Genomic DNA, 19,158 nt, shown 5'->3' with positions numbered 1-19,158 from the left:
CTCAATAGTCTGACCTGCTCGGCTGCAGGGGGTTGGCCTAACCCGAGGGCGCAGGGAATAAGGCATTACTGTCTCATTCCTGATGCGGCTGCGCACAGCAGGTGCCTTTTGAGCAGCACCGGGCTCTTTGGTTTTAAAAGTATTTCGACCGTATCGGATAATGCGCCGGCGGTCACGGTCAACCGTTGGGCGATCGGAGTGTGCGGCTTTTGGGGCCAACCTTTTCTAACCCGTCCTTCCTCGGGGGAAGGCAGCATCGCTGCTTCCATAAATATGGACATGCTGGTCCCCTGGGGGAAACACCTTACTACCTTCACACTCCTGTCGCAAAGGACAGTACGACTTTACCCCCAGACAGCCTCGTAGCACGATTACTCGTAGTACGGGGTCTCGCTGCTCTTGGTCTGGCTGCTCCACTTTGGCCTTCCTGGCATGGTTGTACCTTGTGGAACGAAGTTCCAGCCAGTGTAGCCCGCGGGATCATTGCAGCACTCAAGCCCGACCACCACGTCAAGGTGGTAGCTTTAGGTCGGGCCACTAGCTTCTTAGTAACCAAGAGATGTGTGCGCGCTTTGCGTATGCCGGAAAAGCTCAATGAAAAGCAGCAGCGTACAACTGCATGGTCGGGGTCCACGCTAGTGTTCTAGAGTGGGCGGCAGGCGGTGATCGACCCTCGCCACCGATAACTGATGGCGACGTAGTCTATTTGGATTCGGGGCTGGCTTGTTTGTGGGCTTAAGCTGTGATCGGCACACATCTGAAGTAAACGATCCCCGTTTTCTTTGCCTCTCGTTTCCAATCCAGACAATCACCCGATCGGGCTTGAGCAGCGCTTAGTCTACCTACCTGGGCGTTCATGTCACCAACACCCACAACTATTTCTGGGCTCTTAACCCGTTGTAGGAGGGCACATAGAACACCTAGAGCGTCACAGAAACTGACCTTGGTAGATTCAGAGCCACAGCCAAGCAGACACGATAAACAAGGTGCGATGGACCTCACTTCCTCTAGATTCTCTCACAGATGTTGTCAAGCGAACCGCTCAGAGGCGACTGTCAACGAGTATCCAATCAAGCAGAGACGATTTAGCTCGGTCGCTCAATACAATACCCACCTCGGCATATCCAGCTGCAGCGGTCGCTGCGTAGCCGGAACCCGGAAGAGAGCGAGGGGGAGCAGTCAGTTCGATCATAGGACTTTCGTCCTGCATCCTTGTTTCTGACAGACAATATACATCAACGCAGAGAGAATCCAGCGTACGCGCAAGAGCTACCTGTTGAACTATTTGCTTGTGTGCGAACATTGAAGGTGGTTAACTAGACAGGCTTTCGGTGTTTGAAAACAGAATTCGAAGCGTTTAGGGTTGTAACTGAACTCGGACGTGCACAAGCTGCAGCTAATTATGATGTGGGGCGAGCAAAAACGGTCAATCCTAGAGCTGGGATCTGCGGAGAAAGCATTCAAATTTAGGTGGGGGAGGATGGAATACGGAAAACGTGAAATCGTAAGAAGGGAGGCCTCAGCAATAGTATGTTTTCACCTAATCGCCCTGCTGTATGCAACAAGGAAGGCGACCCGGCTGATGGCACCACGCGACGGCTGATGTATGGAAGTATTGTTAGCTGTAAGTGTCATGGTTGTACGAGGGCTGGGACACTGCCAGAGCACCCACACTCAGACAGGAGGACGTTTAGAGTCCTCAACCGAAGCCTTTGGCTCAAAAGCCCAACCACAAGGCAGTGATGTTGGGCCGGAAATGCAAGTACATTACCTTTTTTTACGGAACACGTCGCCATACATGTTCCAACCCTCAGCCTGGAGGGTCAGGGGACTGTGTTCGTCAGACGTCTGAAAATCGTTCATCTGTAGAACCCTTCGGTAACTGCCATGCCACCAGAAGGAACCACGAGAGCTAGGATACTTCCAGGTTGCTAAAGCCTAGACAAGAGAATTCGAGAGGCAGAGGTCGAACCACGGGCCTTCCGGTCAGTAAATTCGCGCTCCAACCACTGAACCATCTCGCCATACCCATACCCATTGACCAACCTAGCATGAGAGACTCTGTGAGTGTCGCGCGGACACTCCGAGTATGGCTCAGTAGGTCACCGGGGTACACAAACCACCACACCGCAACACAGTCCAGTCTCTTCTTTACAGTCTAGTCTGTTCGTGAAAAGATAAACCAGTATACTCAATCGGGTTGACAAATTCCGCCTTTCTGGATGGAGACTCGAATGGTCACTGACATTAGAAAGCATGGTTTGACCACGCTTTCAGTGGTGGTGCTACGCCGAATCTGTCGCCTTCAACGCGCAGCTAATGGGTTCTCCTTCTCAGGCAACTCGAACTATTAGACTTCATCTGACAGCTTATACCATAGTATCCAATCCTTGGCCTTGTCTCCCCTGCCATATTCCAATGAACATACCCTTGGCACTTGGTGAATGGGTGACAAAAAACTGTTCCTGGTTGCTGCATGAGCGTCTTTCAATACGGCTGAGTGGATTACTGAGGCAAGAACCGTCGAGCTGGGACAAGGTCCAGTGTGTTCGCGACAGGAAATATCCTTCAAGTTTGTAATTATCTCCTATGCTCCCTTTCAACGCTTCTAGTCGTGTAACTGTATACGACGGACTATGTAAAACGTTTCCTACGACAATCGGTGGATTTATGGTTTGCCAAACCCCTCTGAAACGATGACTTCCCAGTCGGTCCCAAACATTTTCCAATTGATTGAATGTCCTGGGTTATTATTCGGCTTGTGTTTCCATGAAACTTCAGGGGGGAGCTTGGTTTTGTTGACGGTTATGCGTTCCTGTCCCAAACATTTCCAATTGATTGAATGTCCTGGGTTATTATTCGGCTTGTGTTTCCATGAAACTTCAGGGGGGAGCTTGGTTTTGTTGACGGTTATGCGTTCCTGGACGGCCGCAGAATCTATGATTGTATTGTGATAAATAAAGTGGGGCGAGTTGTCTCAACTGGTTAGAGCGCGGATTTACTGACCAGAAGGTCCGTCGTTCGAACCCAACCTCTGCCTCTCGACTTCCCCTGTCTAGGCTTGGGCAATCTAGCAGTATCCCAGCCCTCGTGTGTTACAGCTGAACGATTTACGATAAATAAAGTCACAGCACGGGTTACCAAGACACAAACAACGCTTGTCAGCTCACATCTGGAATCAATTTGATTGAGATTCAACATTCATAGTTGCATGACAAGTATATAAACATATATATGAATGTATAAGCATTTTCAGTTCATGGTTGTGAAACTTATCGCCTTCGATCGGAAAATATTAGTCATCTTTGGATGTCTTGTCTTCGTAGCCTAACAAGGGTTGGCTGGCTACAATGTATCTGCGACAAAATGATGCGTTGCTGACCATTGAGCTATCAATTAGAATCCCTAAAACAGAAGTAAACCCTATGCGACTGTGATGCTTCGGACAGGTTCTACGCATTTTCAATCATCATCAGTCAGGACGAGCATTCTGTATTACAACTCCTTGCTAGCGAAATATGGAAACGCCGAAAAAAAGCGGCCGCAATCAGTTTGTGCTGTGGGATCTTGATGCCTTCCCAACTCTGGTGTATGTGGTCCTCGCGTGTTTATGGAAACCCTACAGGATATGATCAGCTCGATTGGTGGTATTTCTCCGTAACCAGACTGACTAGGTAAAGTTTGCCGATCGTTGAACGCTGGGCTTGTGCTTGGTGAAGGTTGTGAGGTATTAGATCAACCCCAGTGATGGTTATTTGTTATATGCTGGTTGATAGTGGTTGAAGGTACGAATACTACTTCCCTAATAGTTGTCTTCGAGGCTTTTACCCCAGGGCTTCTTTCTCCTTTCTGTTCACATTGTTCGTAGGCAGTTAGGTATCAGTATTTGGCACTGATGTATTATCGCCGACAGTAATGGTCCCCATCTGGGATGAAGATGACGATAACTGGTATGAAAAAGACGCTCGTGAAAAGTATTCTGACATGCTGTTAACACTCGATTTTAATTCTCCTGGGTTTATTCATGCTTTTGTAGCCTTGAGGCTGAAATCGTGAAACCCAGCGTTATGGATTCACATTGCGAAAGTTCATCAGATGAAGACACTTCAAGCAGTGAGTTGGAGGCACCACCTCCTCCACGACCGGTTGAAAAAGTAAGTTTTACGTTTCAGCTCATTTTTATCGTCAAGAAAAAGCCTCCCTTGTTCACCGTGTTTCCAGACTACGTACCGAAAATCCCGGAACGTGTGGTAAGCGAGCATTTATAATTATGCGGATTCCCTCTGTTAGAGTCCACGATGTCAACTTGAACCACTGGGGAAGGTGACAAGTGTTGTTGACGGATGCGGTGAGTTGGCTTGGATATGGACATTTTGTACTTCTTACTTGATTTTAGCTTTGCTCTCTAATTAACGCACTATTCTCTACACGTTGCCCCCAAAAGTGAACATAAAGTGACCTGGTTCTTCAAATTTTTTTGGGTGTCGCTGTAGGTTTTGATATTGCAGTGCTTACTCTTGAGAAAATTTATTTACAGGTAGCCTTACGCGGTGAAAGATTCTTTAGTTCCATTTTTTATCATTTAATCACTTTCGGAGAGAGACACTGAATGAGGGGATGCTTGATCAAATATCATTTGGTTTGATTTGGTCACCAGTGCTAACGTCTCAGTAGAAAATAAAAAAAACTGCTCAACTAATCAGGTGGAAGTGCCGATAACTCCAACGAATCTGATGAGTTTCACTTGAGCACTGATTGAGGGGGCCGTGCGTGTCTGACTACTTTCTACGGGTCTAACCCACGACAGACAGGGAATTTCGGTCAAAACTACTGTCTCCACCATGATGAAGCCGGTAGAATTGTGGTGAGCGTTGATTCCACGGTATTCTGATGCAAGTTCCACAGCTTCTGCTTTGACTTTCCGTTCTGTCACACAGGGCGCGCCAGTCGAATACGAACACTAACCAGCAGAAAAGAATGGAATACTAAATGGCGATGTCTTTGTAGAGCCATTGACTCACTGTGACGGTTGCAGGTTGGACTGATCAGTAGTGAAATGATCTGAAGTCCATCATAACGACAGTCAAGGCAGTTTCGTGCATTCAGATTGTCACCCCGAACTACATATATTTGAAGGATTTAAAACACCGTCGGTAAATTTTGTGAAATGACTGAATAACGAAGTAAATTGCCGAAGACAGTTTAACAGGCTCTCTAGGCTTTTTAACGGCGAACGAGATCCATTCTCCCATCAGAAAGGTAATTTCACTTGAAGAACCTTTCCGTAGGCGTTATGACACAAGTTGGGTAGGTTTGTTTTTGTTTCTGATTTCTTTATGAATTCTGTTCGCCTTCATCCACCAACCATTTGCCGCTCATCTCATTGGTTTCCAGTTATTATTCAAGCAGATGCTTCTGCACCCGTCATGGATACTGGATCAGCCTTGTTCCTTGAGGGTGGGGAGCCGCTGGGTGAGGTGAGTGCTTCCGAGACTCATTGTTTTTAGTCATCTGTATAAAGTCTTGATCGGTACTTTGTTATCCTAGTTACCATTATTTGTCATTTTTACCTCCGTGACACCGACTTCACTTTCTTCTAAATTGGACAACTTTGACCTGGTAGTAGCTTAGGGCAGTGTTGTTGGTAAATGAGGACAAATTGTCTGATTTTGGGTTACAATCCTTCGCCGTCTGGTGGTCAGACAGTACAGCACGAACTTTTGCGAGACCGAATTCCAATTTATAAATTTGTACTTGCTGACTTCGCTATCCACTAAAATTACGTGGACTTGTAAAGTTAGACTGCTTATTCTTTCACTAACAATTCGGTACGGTCGTGTGCCTTTTCTGACTGCTTCATGCAAACTTAAATTACATTCTGTGATGCACTCCAAACCGGGTTCGTTATTTCTAAATTAGTCGTCTTAACTCAGGCTGTTGTTGCTCACTTTCATACTGCTAAATTGCACTTTTGTGTGTAGGACCCAGTCTGATGGTGTAATGCAAAATGTTGAGCCCGAGATAGCTCAATGGTTACGGCGCGAAATTACCGATTCTAACGGAACCTCATCATTCTAACTGCTCCTGTCTGCGCTTGGACAACCTGGTAGTGTCTCAGCCTCCTTGATTTCTTCCTGTGGCATAGTAGCTAGATACCCAAAGGGTGTTTCGGCTGAACGATCACTTATTTATTTGCTGCAAAATATGACCATTTGCATTGACGAATCCGAAAGAGATCGTCATGGATACTTGATACGTGGATAATTCATGATACTTGCTTAGTTCGGATGTGTGAGTGGTGTTATTCGGCTTACTCTGAGTGTTCTGATTATGTACCTATGGTGTTCTTTTCGGAAGGGTTTAATAAACAATCGGTGGGTTGATAGCCGGTCTTGGTCAACTTATGCGGCTCTCAGGTTGTATTTCGTGATCATTCGTACACCGTTAGATAGCAGCTTAAATTCCCCACGAACACCCACTACGCCTGCGCTTGCATACTACTGTCTGATGGCCCATTTTATGGATAGGTGGCGTATACATGTACCATGGGAGTTATCTTCGCACAGTTTGCCTTTCACTGCCGAGACGCTAGGTTGATCTCGTTAACCTCTAGTTTTTTGAGATTTTTGGATAGGTCTTCGCAACCAGCCGGTAATATTGGGTGATATTTCCATCCTTGTCACTTAAGCTTTACCTAGTTTGATCCCGGTCCAGAGCTGATCGGAAGGCTTGGTTCAGTGTTGGGAATAAATAGATCGGTTTATCCCTTCTGCACCGAACAGAATGATCCAAACTCATAATCACCATCGACAGCGTAACATCAGTGTTCAACACTCATGCTTCGCCGCCGTACAGCCATGATTTATTTGGAAGCTTTACTATGAACAAAAGAATGAAAGTGGACGAGGAAGGGACTTAGTGCTAGCTTACTTCAATCATTCCGAGGTACCTTCACCTCCAGACACTCAGTCAGGCAATCTGGATAGAAACTGACAACAAGAACGCCATCGATACTTATTATCAGCCATATCTTGCAACGGGCATCACGCGGCTAGTCGCACTGACAGCACGGTCGTAATCTATTTCATACCCCTCGATCAGGCCAACGACTAGCCACCTCTGCTTTCGCTACTCTGAATTGGGCACGGAAGACAGCACTGTCATCGGCAAACAATGGTTCGGCATGCACAGTTATGTCTCAACCAACGCAGTTTCTGGTGTTATATACATTCTTCGATGGAGGTCCCTGTTTCACAGCCGAAAACTCGCTTTCTAGTTTCCTCGTTATGGATTCGCTGACACCAACCTACACGGGTTGTGGTCCTCAGGCAACGCTTATCGAAGACATAAAGGAATCTCAGTTGCGCTGCTCAAACAGGCCAAGTCTCACAGTCATACAATGAAACAGCCTGTACTGTAGTCTGATTCAGGGATATACGCGTTTGACGCCACAGGTGCCTCAAATGAACAAACACGACCCCAGGCTTGAGAATTCGTGCATTGACATCTATCACACTACAATCGGAACTGGCACAACATCCGAGATACGTAAAACGCTCCACTACTCTGTCTCTCCCTGGATCGTAACTGGCCTATTCAGTGACTGTATGCCCACGAGCATTATGTTACACCTAGTGGATAGAAAACGCATGCCAAAGGACAGGATGACTAGTCAGTTCATCCAAAAACACCTACGTCTTTCCCCTTTGAAGGCGAGAACGATATCGTCTGCATATTCCAGGTCAACGACGTTTTAGTAAGCAGCCATTTGAACACCAGGATTTTGAAGACCTTCCAGTGTTCGTCTCATTATCTCGTCAACCACGAAATTAGGTAGGAATGGCGAGGGTGGGCATCTTCGACGGACATGGCTTTGTGTACCGAAGCTTTTGGTGAGCTCTCCGTATACTCCCACACTCCAAGAAGTCTGGGAATACAAAAAACCAAGGCATTCCTTACCGGGCAACCGTGTTAAGGAGGCGTTGTTCCAGCACCTGACGGAGTGTGAAGATTTGATCAACGCAACCTCAACCAGGCTGGAGTCCTGCTTGCTGCTCTGGAGTCAGTGTTTCACGAATAACCGTAAGTCGACGAAGAAGTGACGCTAAAAGTCTCTCAACGTTCAAGCCAATCCCCCGTGTGAATACTGCACTCACTACGAACCCCTTCTTAAAAATGGACATGATTACCTATTCTCCTCAGTTGTCTTGGATAGTTTTCTTTTCCGAAACGCAGGCAAGCGCTGATTATGAAATTCACCCCTGTCTTCCAACACTGTGGGTTGGATATCATCACGACCAGGAGCCCGGTGGCGCTTGAGAGGATGTACACCATCATAAACCTCCGAGGCCGTAGGAAGAACCAAATTCACCGTCGGGGACTCTGTTGTAGTTGTAGAATGCAAACGAGTGACAGCGGGAGGCCATAAGAAGTGTTCGAAGTATTCGGATGGTCGAGGCGTTCTTTATTTGAGATAGTCACGCCACTTTGACCCTTCATGGTTTCGCTCACAGCCGGCCGCACGGAACAGCTGAAATAATCTTTGGATATTCCTGGCTTTCTGGGCCTCTTCCACTTCTTTAGTCTTCCAGGCTTCATGGTCGGTGCTCATTTTTACTTGATGTGTGATAATTCGTGAAGCCAAATTCTGTTCGGTACCGGCTCGGACTTTGTTCGGAGGTTACAGCAGCACCACTGTTGTGATGCTTCCTCACAGACGTTGCCAGACGAAGCGCACAGAGGCAACCATCAACGGGTATCTAGTCAAGCAAGAACCCCTTCTTAAAAATGGACATGATTACCTATTCTCCTCAGTTGTCTTGGATAGTTTTCTTTTCCGAAACGCAGGCAAGCGCTGATTATGAAATTCACCCCTGTCTTCCAACACTGTGGGTTGGATATCATCACGACCAGGAGCCCGGTGGCGCTTGAGAGGATGTACACCATCATAAACCTCCGAGGCCGTAGGAAGAACCAAATTCACCGTCGGGGACTCTGTTGTAGTTGTAGAATGCAAACGAGTGACAGCGGGAGGCCATAAGAAGTGTTCGAAGTATTCGGATGGTCGAGGCGTTCTTTATTTGAGATAGTCACGCCACTTTGACCCTTCATGGTTTCGCTCACAGCCGGCCGCACGGAACAGCTGAAATAATCTTTGGATATTCCTGGCTTTCTGGGCCTCTTCCACTTCTTTAGTCTTCCAGGCTTCATGGTCGGTGCTCACTTTTACTTGATGTCTGATAATTCGTGAAGCCAAATTCTGTTCGGTACCGACTCGGACTTTGTTCGGAGGTTACAGCAGCACCACTGTTGTGATGCTTCCTCACAGACGTTGCCAGACGAAGCGCACAGAGGCAACCATCAACGGGTATCTAGTCAAGCAAGATACATCCGCCCGGTGACCTAGGACGATACCAACCACTGTACATCCTGTCCCAGCTGCCTCTGGATCGCCAGAGGTGCGCAGCTGGAAGCGACTGCAGAGTGATAAGACAGTTAGCTCCGCCACTGTGCTTGCATCTTGACTCCTTGTTTCTGATACACAGCACACATCAATGTCAAACGAGTCCAGTGTGGGAGCAAGAGCAGCTTGTTTTCCTGCTTGCTTCAGAGTGTAGATATTGAAAGCAGACAGAGACTAGGCATCGAGGCTGGAGGCTTGATTTCGAGATGCCTGAGGATGTCGGCGCCGGATGACCCGAGGCCGGAGGCTTGGTTTCGAGATGCCTGAGGATGTCGGCGCCGGATGACGCGCAGATTTTGCTTGCAAAACCGATGCAGGCCGAATAGAATCATCAGTCCTAAGTGTTGGGCCTACAGCGAGGGAGTTATTGATGAGGTTGGGAGATGGGGAGGGAGAAAAATGGACGCGTCAGCAGTAGCCTGTTTTTGCTTACCTGCCCTGCTGTATGCAGCAAGTGAGGTGATGATCTGGCTTATGGTACTACGCGAGGGCCGATGTGGCATGAGTTTAGTTGTATGTGTGCAGTTAATGGTTGTACGTGAGCTTAAATATTGTCAGGGCGCTCAGAACCTGACAGAAGGACGATTGGGGTCCTCAACCAAAACCTTTGGCTCAAACTGTTGACCTCAAGGCAGCAATGGTTGGCTGATAATGTGGGTATATTCCGAATTTTGCAGAACAAGTTGTTATAAATGGTCCAGCCCCCAACCTGGAGGGTCAAGAGACTACTGGTCAGTCCTCTAATTATTGGGACACAAAAGCCGTCACAACTCACTAAGGTCCAGTCTCTTGTTGACGGTCCGCCAAATAACAAATCGCAATAACCGTCGCAAATACAAACGTCGTTATCATGTCTTTTGATACCTTCTGTCCTTTCATTGATAGGAGCTTGCACTCACTCCATCAACAGATGCTTGGTAGGTAAAGTAGGTACATCTTGGTCCTATAACTGCGGTGTAAACAGGTCTGATCATTAAGTGCGGTTCCTCATCCGATCTAGCACTTTCTTTCATTCGCAGCCACGTCTGTTTTACATTACTGTCAGGTTAATTGGTCGGATGGGCACCATCCAGTAACTAAATGTCTTTCCCGCAGGGCTGTCATGAATTATAGACTATAGGTTGTTATTACTGTGCTTTGCGGTTTTTCCATCGAGAACTAACATTGCATAACTATCTCTCGTTCTTTCCTATCGTGTCACTTCAGGTTTATGAAACCTTCGGTCCTGTGTCCAAACCCCGGTATATTGTTGTTCTCCCCAATTCACTGTGTTTGATTAATACAAACACCAGCAAAAGTAGAGGCAAATCGCACCGTCGACGGCATCCCGTAACAGAGGTCGTCGTTTTGGATTCTGACCTCGAGCAAGAGGCCCAAACAACTGGATCTTCCCCAAACCTTCCAACCAATCAAGCTAACGATACCACGATGGATGAGAACTTAAGCTCTGTCACAGATCTGCTGGAACGTAATCCGTGCGACGCATCTCTCCATGAGGGCATGCAGTTGTGTGCGAACACCAATGATACTCCGGGTGATCACGACGACATCCCTGCTAAAGGCTTACAGCAGTGTCCGGACAATAATCTTACTCTGGACGGCAGCAACAACATCACCTCCACTGATAACTGCTCTCCAGACGCGTGCATAGATGCTGCGTGTCCGTCTGTGTCTGTAGAGGACACTGTTTACTACGTGAAGGACAACCCTGAGTTATCTATTCCCGTATTTTATTCGCAGCTAGTTCAAATGAAGGGGTCTGATGCATCCTGGGTTGGAGACACGGAACCACCTCCCGAGGTAAATTCCCGTTCTCCGAATTCTCTGCTGAACTATCAATCGCCCGCCCTATTTCATGATAATAATTTTCATTGCTTTCGAGATCTGATGTGTTATGAGTCTACATGAGTACCTTGAGGTATCAGCCAGGTTTGCCATACTAGGATGGAAGGTATACTTGATATTTCGCTCACAAAGAGCACAAAAAGGACTCATGGAAGCACTCGATGGACGCGTTTTATACGATACTAAATGCCTATCAAAGTGTAGTGCACTGTCGTTCTTGTTCCCCAGTACTTTCATTTTGAATCAAGAACAAGATCCTGCCACTGCTAGCTGTTCTCTAACCTTTAGGTCTTGTTTGCTGAGCGGTAGCCAACAGAAAGTGATTGTTCACACATCGGCTATAACTTAGGATGCGTAGCAACCAGAGCAAAGGAAGGACATTCTATCACTGTTATGTACTCACGCTTCCCATCGGTTTCGAGCATCCTTTTACAGCTTTCACGTTGTTTCCCTCTATACCGCCGTTTCCCTGACGTTTTTATCCCTCAGCCAAATCAATTTTATTGATCACACCGGGCCCACGCACTAGTGCTCTGTGTAGTTATGGTAGATAGTTCCGAGCAAGAACAAACACCTGAGTTCGACTTGCTTCTATCTCATCATCCCATCGTTTTTGTGATGGGATGGGATGTGATGTCGACCAAAACCCCCAATTAAGCAATGGTAGTCATTCGGTACTATCACGGCCACCTTGCCGGCCGTCATGTACGCATCGATGGTGATAAATCGGATAAACGCAATAGCAGAATCAGTACGGGGCATGCAGCAATCATTTTGAAGGTCATTTAGGTGAAAAAGTCCGGAAAATGACTGGCAGTTTTCGGAGGGCATTTTGAGTACAAAGCTAGTTGCCACTGCTTGGACAGTATGTTGTGTTTGTTGGACGGAAAAAGACTAACGCATACCGACGCAGAGGTCTGAAAATCGCTTTGCATACAGTGGTTCGTATTCATTGCAAATGTCTGATTTGGTAAAGAAAACGGAGCAAATATGTTTTGTTTCATGTGTAGAAGAATGTTAAGAATTGTGAAATGAGGCTTCTTAGGGTTTGCAATCCTCTACAACGTAATTTTCGCGTACCGTCTGTTTTTTTTCGAAAAAAGAATGACGATACGAGTGGCAGACTCATTTTTGTCCTTTTTTTGAAATAATCAGTTGGTAGCTTTATGATTTGTCAGGCTTCCCAAGACAACCGAGTTTGCTAGTGCCGTGTTTAGCAGTTAATACTTTCGAATTCGCGTGGACAAATTATCGTTTTCTCGCAACAAATTCTGCTGTTGAGACACGAAACGATGTTCTTCGTTTTCGTTCGTCGAACCCGTAATACGTGAATGCCACAAGTTAACTCATCGAGCCTAATGGAAGTCTTGTTGCATTATGGTGTGTTCATGAACATTCATGAACATCTTTGGACCGTAAACATCCTCCTACAAATGGCAGCCGTGTCAAGTCAAGTAACGTTTGTAAACGCAATAGTTTGGTGAGGGCAAGGCGCCAGTATAGCAGTCAAAAACTTGTGTTCATCCTCTCACCCAATTACACTGTGTTTTGCAGATGTTTTCATTTAATTATCTGTGACTACCTGTACGTGTTTCCACGACACTATTTGTCACGGAATTTTTTGGCTACAACTGACGTTCGTCACCAGCTTTTAACGTCAAGTGGTTTTCGGAACCTATGGAGTCAACGCATTTGGTCATTGATTAACCTGGGAATTGGCGGTAGGGAAACTTAGGGGGCCGGAATTAATTTTCCCCACAACATTTCCTCAGTTTTTTCAAGCATTGATGTATAACCTGAGGCACGCGGCATTACTTTACGCCTAATGTGTTGTCTTTGAAGCAAGGTTCATGAATTGTCTACTTCGTCATCATTTTAATTAACTTGACATGATTCTACTCATAAAGCCGATGAAAACTCTGGACAAGACAGTACAAATTTTCCTCTTAGGACTCATCAGATAGGTCTAGTCCTCAAATTTTAGTCATTGTATCTATAAACGAGAAATTCAGTCGAATACCAGTCAACATCTATGTATCTTACCGTGTAGAACTTCTCAGTGACTATGTAATATTAACCTTTAATCACACCTTCCGTCTCCACTTATCGCCCGAATGAAGTTAATCTAACTTGTAGAGTCACCTGTGTTATGCAATCAAGCTCGCTTCTGTCTGCTCTCATCCTAGACCAGCCTATTTGTATTCGACGTTGAATCACAGACTATCTCTGTCCAGCTCCACATGATTGAGATTCTGAGACATGCTTCTGTTGTCTGGTGAATGTAGATTTTATCTCAGCTTGTTATTTTTCATGACTTGCGCCTCTTGATATGATGGTGTTCGCTATAATGAGCGCAAGCTTTTACTCTTCACCCAGGTAGCAGATGATTCAGCTTTTTCCCATTGGTTTCAGTATGTTATTCATATGCCACTTTTTTGGGATTGCCGTGGAGGAATCAGGTGTCACTTGGATTTCGTAGGTCGTGAGATACCGCCTTCAAATGTAGCAACGCATACCCTCAGAATGAAGTTCCCTAACCTTCTTAGCAATCGAAGCAGCGAATAATCAGTTTCTCTTTCTCTGATGTTTCATATTCCCATAGGAACTGGAGTTTTCCGATGACGAGCAGGAACGCCTCCACAAACGAGCTGTACGTGCCAAACGCCGCATGCCGGCCACTGGTAGGTTGAATCAGCTTTCTATATTTTGTTTGGTTTTCTGAGCCTTCCATCTATCGTCTTCTTGGACTGATTATGCAGATGCCTTCCCTTCACTGACTTTTTACTTTAGAAAACGATACTACTGCTGCCATCGCAACTTCCGCATCGCAAACACAGGCTAATCGCTTGACACGCAAAAGTCGGCCTACACGGCCAGCCAACAAAGGGTTTCCAGCTGGCCGCAACTCTACTATATCGGAAAGAAGTTCGAACGCGGTTACAGGGAGTCCTGAGTTCTCTCCTGTATTCCAGCCTTTTGGCGTACACGCACCACCGTTTACCGCACCACTGCCATCGCAGCCCTTCTTCAGTCCGGCATCTGTCAGTTTCAACCAACCACCGAGTTTGCCTCCCTTCAGTCAACCAGGGCCATTCTCTGCCTCCCAGTCGTGTTCTCCGCCATTCTGTTCAAGACCCGCAAGCGCATATGTGCAGACTTCCCCTCGTCCTTTTACGGGTGAGTATGGTTTCGTTCGTTATCCCTCTTACGAAAGTCATCATGAAAAAGCTGCTATGTAGACTGTTTTCCGGCTCATAGCACATTTCTCGCTCTGTCACTTAGTTCAGGAATCAACTTTCTACGATGTTGCGTTTGCTCCTTAATTACCCTTCATTTGATGTTGTTTCCCGTTTTTGTGCGATTTTAGCGGACATGCCTAGCAGATACTTCAGACTGAGAGCGTGCAAGAGAAATGTGCAAGTGATGATCCGGAGAAGTTTAACCGTTTTTGAAGAAACGAGTCACTTAAGGAATAAGTCAGAATCTCTCAGGAAACATGTCTGACAACCCAGTTACAACATATTGTTTGATTGAAAACAGCAAGAAGACACGTCTTTCGAATAACCTCAATAGATAAACAGAATGACTTGCATGCTAATTGCGGCAAGCGAGTTTCGGTGTGTTATAGCTTGTGCATAAGCACATACGGACGAATGGAATGTAGACCTTGATCTCTCATCAGAAGGAGAAATAAAGTACGAACTGTTCTTACTGAAACGTGACAAGGCACCAGGACCGGACGGTCTGTATCCAGCCCTCTTCAAGGAAGGCGGAGATCCCCCTGAAAAAGCTTATTGGTGCATCAGCCTATTAGCTGTAGTATCGAACGTACGCTCTGGCCTTATCCTTCGATGGTTGACTGAACACAAGAAGAGACAGATCCGTGAAAACCAAGCTGTGTTTCGTCCTGCAAGAGGGTGCATCTGTCATATATTCACCCTCCGACAGAGTCTGGAACAGCGACACTGCTTCCAGCAACCAACAATGGTTGTTTTTCTTGATCTGAAAACTGCCTTTGACTCTGTGGACCGTCAGACACTATGACAGTGTCCGTGGAGAAAAGGTGTCCCCCATAAATTCTTGACCATCCATAAGGCGCTGTAAGTCAACTCCCGCGGACGTGTGAAAGTCTACGGGAAGCTCTTACCTGAGTTCACCACTTCAAGTGGTGTCTGACAGGGTTGTTCTCTTTCACCTTTCCTCTTCAAATTCTTCATTGATACGACCATTGAAGACTCACTACCAGCCTCTAATGCCTGTGGGTTCGGAGCGCTCACTCGGTGTCCGCTCACATATGTTCATTACGCAGATGACATAGCTCCTCTTGGATCTGACCCCGTGGCAATGCAAACAACATTAAATAATCTAAATAATTCTGCCTCGCGGTTCGGCATGCGCCTCACACATACCAAGTGTAAAGTACTACTGTAAGAATGGGTTGGCTCTAACCCTAGCCTCGTGCTTGCGGATGAGCCGATTGAGGTACTAGACAAATTTGTATATCTGTGCAGCTGTATCAGTCCTGGTGGTGGTGGAAGCGAGGCAGAGGAGGTCAAATAATAACCTGGCAGCGAGGTGTGCAAGTCATTACCCGCAAGCTCAGCTGCTCTGGTCATTGCCGTTTTTCTGGATGGGGACACCGAGACGGGACATATCAATGGTTAAAGACATTGTTAAACATAGCCCAGTCGCGTCTTCAGTGGCGCTCATGCATCCAAGCTATTACCTTCAATGCATAGCTCCCTTTCCAATTCCCCCACTTAACAATCCACTGACTGCTGTATTTACGTACCAATTTATCATCTCCCACCACCAATTCTCAGCTACCTACCCCACCCACATGGGCGTCCTCAAGCTGTATGTTGGTCCTTGTGCTGATGACGTGTACACATCTTTTAGAAATAGAGACGTGAGACGCTGCGTGAAGCCGTTTGAAGGCAGTGTAGTTGGTGATGTGAGAACTAATACACTGTAGCTACTGCTATCAGAAAGGTGGTAACTTATTGATAAAGAACCGCAAGAATCATTTGGTGTGGTGGACACCAAGCGGTTAGTGTAAAGAGGTTATGCTATGCTCGACGTTAGCTCGTAACCATGTTTCGAAGGGGGGCACGTCGAGGTTTCACTGAACCATTGGCATCCGCTATTGTACGGGAAAAGCCCGAGGTAAGACACCGCTTTTGACAATAACGAATGAAAAAAGTGGGGCCTCTTATAAAGTTATTACTTATTCTTTCTGGTGTCTAAGAATAATCTCATTTCTGTTTGTCAAATACCAAATAGGCCGAGAAAGTTTGTGAAATCACATTCTAACGATAGAGTGTATCTGGTAAGAAATCCACAGTGATTGATTTCAGTGACGTATTGCATGTTTCGAGCCCTTTTTGTTGTTGGTTTTCAGTTTTTTTCACTGTTGAATTCATGTTCAGTCTTTTAAATGCTTCTTCGCGTGTTCCCCAGTGCACTCGACCCCTAGTTTTTTTTTAATAATTTACTTTCGATCTTTCCAGCATGGCCCCGTTTTTCCCCTGATTCCATGGGCGCTATACAATCATTGGATGTCGCTGCCGACTGGCCGCTAAGCGCGTACCGAAATCCCGTGATGATTTCCCCGCCTCTATGGTTCGGACAGGTCAGAACAGAATATCCAATCAGTGCGACAACTCACGGCATCCAATCCGTAACTCAGGCTAGTCACAATGCACCTAGCCAGTGGACCTTACCACCTCCTGCATTTGCACGCCACTCCTTTTCTACTGATTCCCTCAGTTTCTTTCCGCTCAACGTATGATGCCGAGTAAGTATATTTCGGACCTAACCCTAGCGTTTTGGATGGTCTCCCTCTGACTGCCATGCATCATCTGTTTAAGCCTGGTTCAAAACCTGGTGCTCTTCAACGAGAGTTTCAGCTGGGATTTGGTTGAGTCTCCCGTCAAAGGCCAGACTAGTGTGAGTCTAGTTCGTGGTCAGCTATTACTTCACACCATATCGACCACATATCCTTTTTGATTTGACTCTAAAGCCTCTATGACTCTATGAAGCCGTTTTATCCTTCTTCTTTCGGGGTTTATATCGTTTCTATTGCGTTTTGGATTGTAGCTTTTCCCTGCGTGTGTGAATGGTTTGGTTTGTTTTTCCAATCGATCCTTATTTTGTCGGATTCTTTTCTACAGCTGTGAACCTTCCAAAGATTTGTTGAGAGGTTTTCTTCGAAATGGCGTCCATCGTTCACCTTCCTTTTTCAAACCCTTGGAATTGTTATGCGGTACTCATTGTGATACTGACGACACTCCTTTCGGGTAGTCGATTGTTCTGGCACAGGATTCCCCTCTCAAGGAATCGATTCCCCAAGATGAAGTTTCTGGTTCCCGAAATAATTGACTTACCTCCTCCCGCCTAAGAGGAAGCATTCTAATGCAATGCCCTTCGTTCGAGATAGCTCAGTGGTTAAGGCGCCAGCTTACGGACCTCAGCATCTCGACTGCTCCTGTATAGGCTTGGCCAGTCTGGCAGTATCTCATCCCTCGTGCCTCCTTCCGTTGTCATGGTAGCTAGGCGCCGAAAGGGCGCTACAGCTGACCGATTCTTTTCGTTCCCTGACCCAGATGCACGGGCCGGCAGTCACAAAACCATTTCGCACCGCCAGAATCGCTGCCACATTGTTCCGTGATATCAAAATCCTGTTCATGACCTGTCTTGATCGATTTTTTAGCACAGGGCTGGTTCATGCACGTCACGCAATATGAATACTTGTTGGTAGTGTGAGGAGATTTGAGATTTTTGTGGAGATTTCGTCCTGCAAGTGAAGCCAATCTATGCTGAAAAGCCGAGAAGCACTGTATAGCTGTTTCATCCTTATTGGGAATCATCAGCAGTGCGCATCTCACGAATACTCATGAATACTTGTTATTGCTTTAGTCTGCTTCCGTGTGGTGTATGCAAAGCTACTGCCTGTCCGGGACAGTCAGTTTTCGAACTGAAAAATTGTGCCCACCCTGTAACGACTCCCACTCTAATACAACTGTAACTATGCTCATTTATCGTCGCCTAAGACTTCTCTCCTGCCTATAAAAAGACCATATCTCCATTGCTGCCGAAATCGTTTGGCTTCCCCAAGGTCGAAATAGGTGGGAGTATCACATAAATCCGGACTCTTCATGCGTGTTGGTTCGTGAAAGTTGGACCATTCCTGGAATATCACTTAATGTGTTTGGGGTTTGGAGACATCAGTGTTTTTGTGACCCACGATTTCTTCCTTGAACTACTAAAACTCCCTGATACAAACCGGCTTACCAAGTTATCTCTACAGAAACTTTGGTCGTTATTAGGCTTAAAAACTGTGTTGTTCACCGTGAGATCTATGGAAGAGTCGCATACAGTTACCTCTCATCGTATACCCACGAAAAAATTCGAGGTTACTCTATTTTCCCCTTTTCCTTCCGTTAGATCCTCTACCTGCCCATGCCAGAATCAACACTAACGTTGCACCTGGAATGACCCTGAATGAGTGCTTTTATCCGGTACGCTACTGAGATTCTACCTGCTGTATGTGATTTGCAAACATACATCGTTGCTTTAACCTCTTGACTTGTACCTCCTTGAAAGGAATAATCGGTTCCACGGAGTTTTTGAAACAGTGTGTTCCGCTCCTCACGTTAATTGGATGGTCGTAAAATATGAAGTATGTGTAAAGATTTTCACGTTGATGTGTTTGTGTAGCATGTTTATCCCAGTCGCTCTTAAAGATCGAATAGTCCACTGGATTTTTCAAAATTCACGCAACGCCGTCCAAATACTATTTTGAAGGCATCCCGGGTCTTATTCCATCGTTTAGGGACACCACTTTTAAG

General features: G+C 46.2%; 1 protein-coding gene across 1 annotated transcript; it reads left to right on the top strand.

Moving 5' to 3' along the window:
• Positions 1 to 2,418: 2,418 nt before the first annotated feature.
• T265_00226 (hypothetical protein) lies at positions 2,419 to 18,837 on the top strand (the record flags this gene model as incomplete). Its single annotated transcript, XM_009163934.1, has 11 exons — positions 2,419 to 2,543; positions 2,964 to 3,090; positions 4,044 to 4,154; positions 4,191 to 4,250; positions 4,291 to 4,348; positions 5,395 to 5,477; positions 10,670 to 11,263; positions 13,911 to 13,989; positions 14,099 to 14,485; positions 16,819 to 17,105; positions 18,755 to 18,837. 10 exons carry the CDS (start codon positions 2,419 to 2,421, stop codon positions 17,097 to 17,099), a joined length of 1,905 nt encoding a protein of 634 aa, XP_009162198.1.
• Positions 18,838 to 19,158: the final 321 nt, after the last annotated feature.

The sequence above is a fragment of the Opisthorchis viverrini genome (genome assembly GCF_000715545.1).
Source record: "Opisthorchis viverrini unplaced genomic scaffold opera_v5_2, whole genome shotgun sequence".
Classification (NCBI taxonomy): Eukaryota; Metazoa; Platyhelminthes; class Trematoda; order Opisthorchiida; family Opisthorchiidae; genus Opisthorchis; species Opisthorchis viverrini.
Note: the sequence above shows the minus strand (reverse complement) of the source record. Positions and strands in the feature narration are given on the sequence as shown.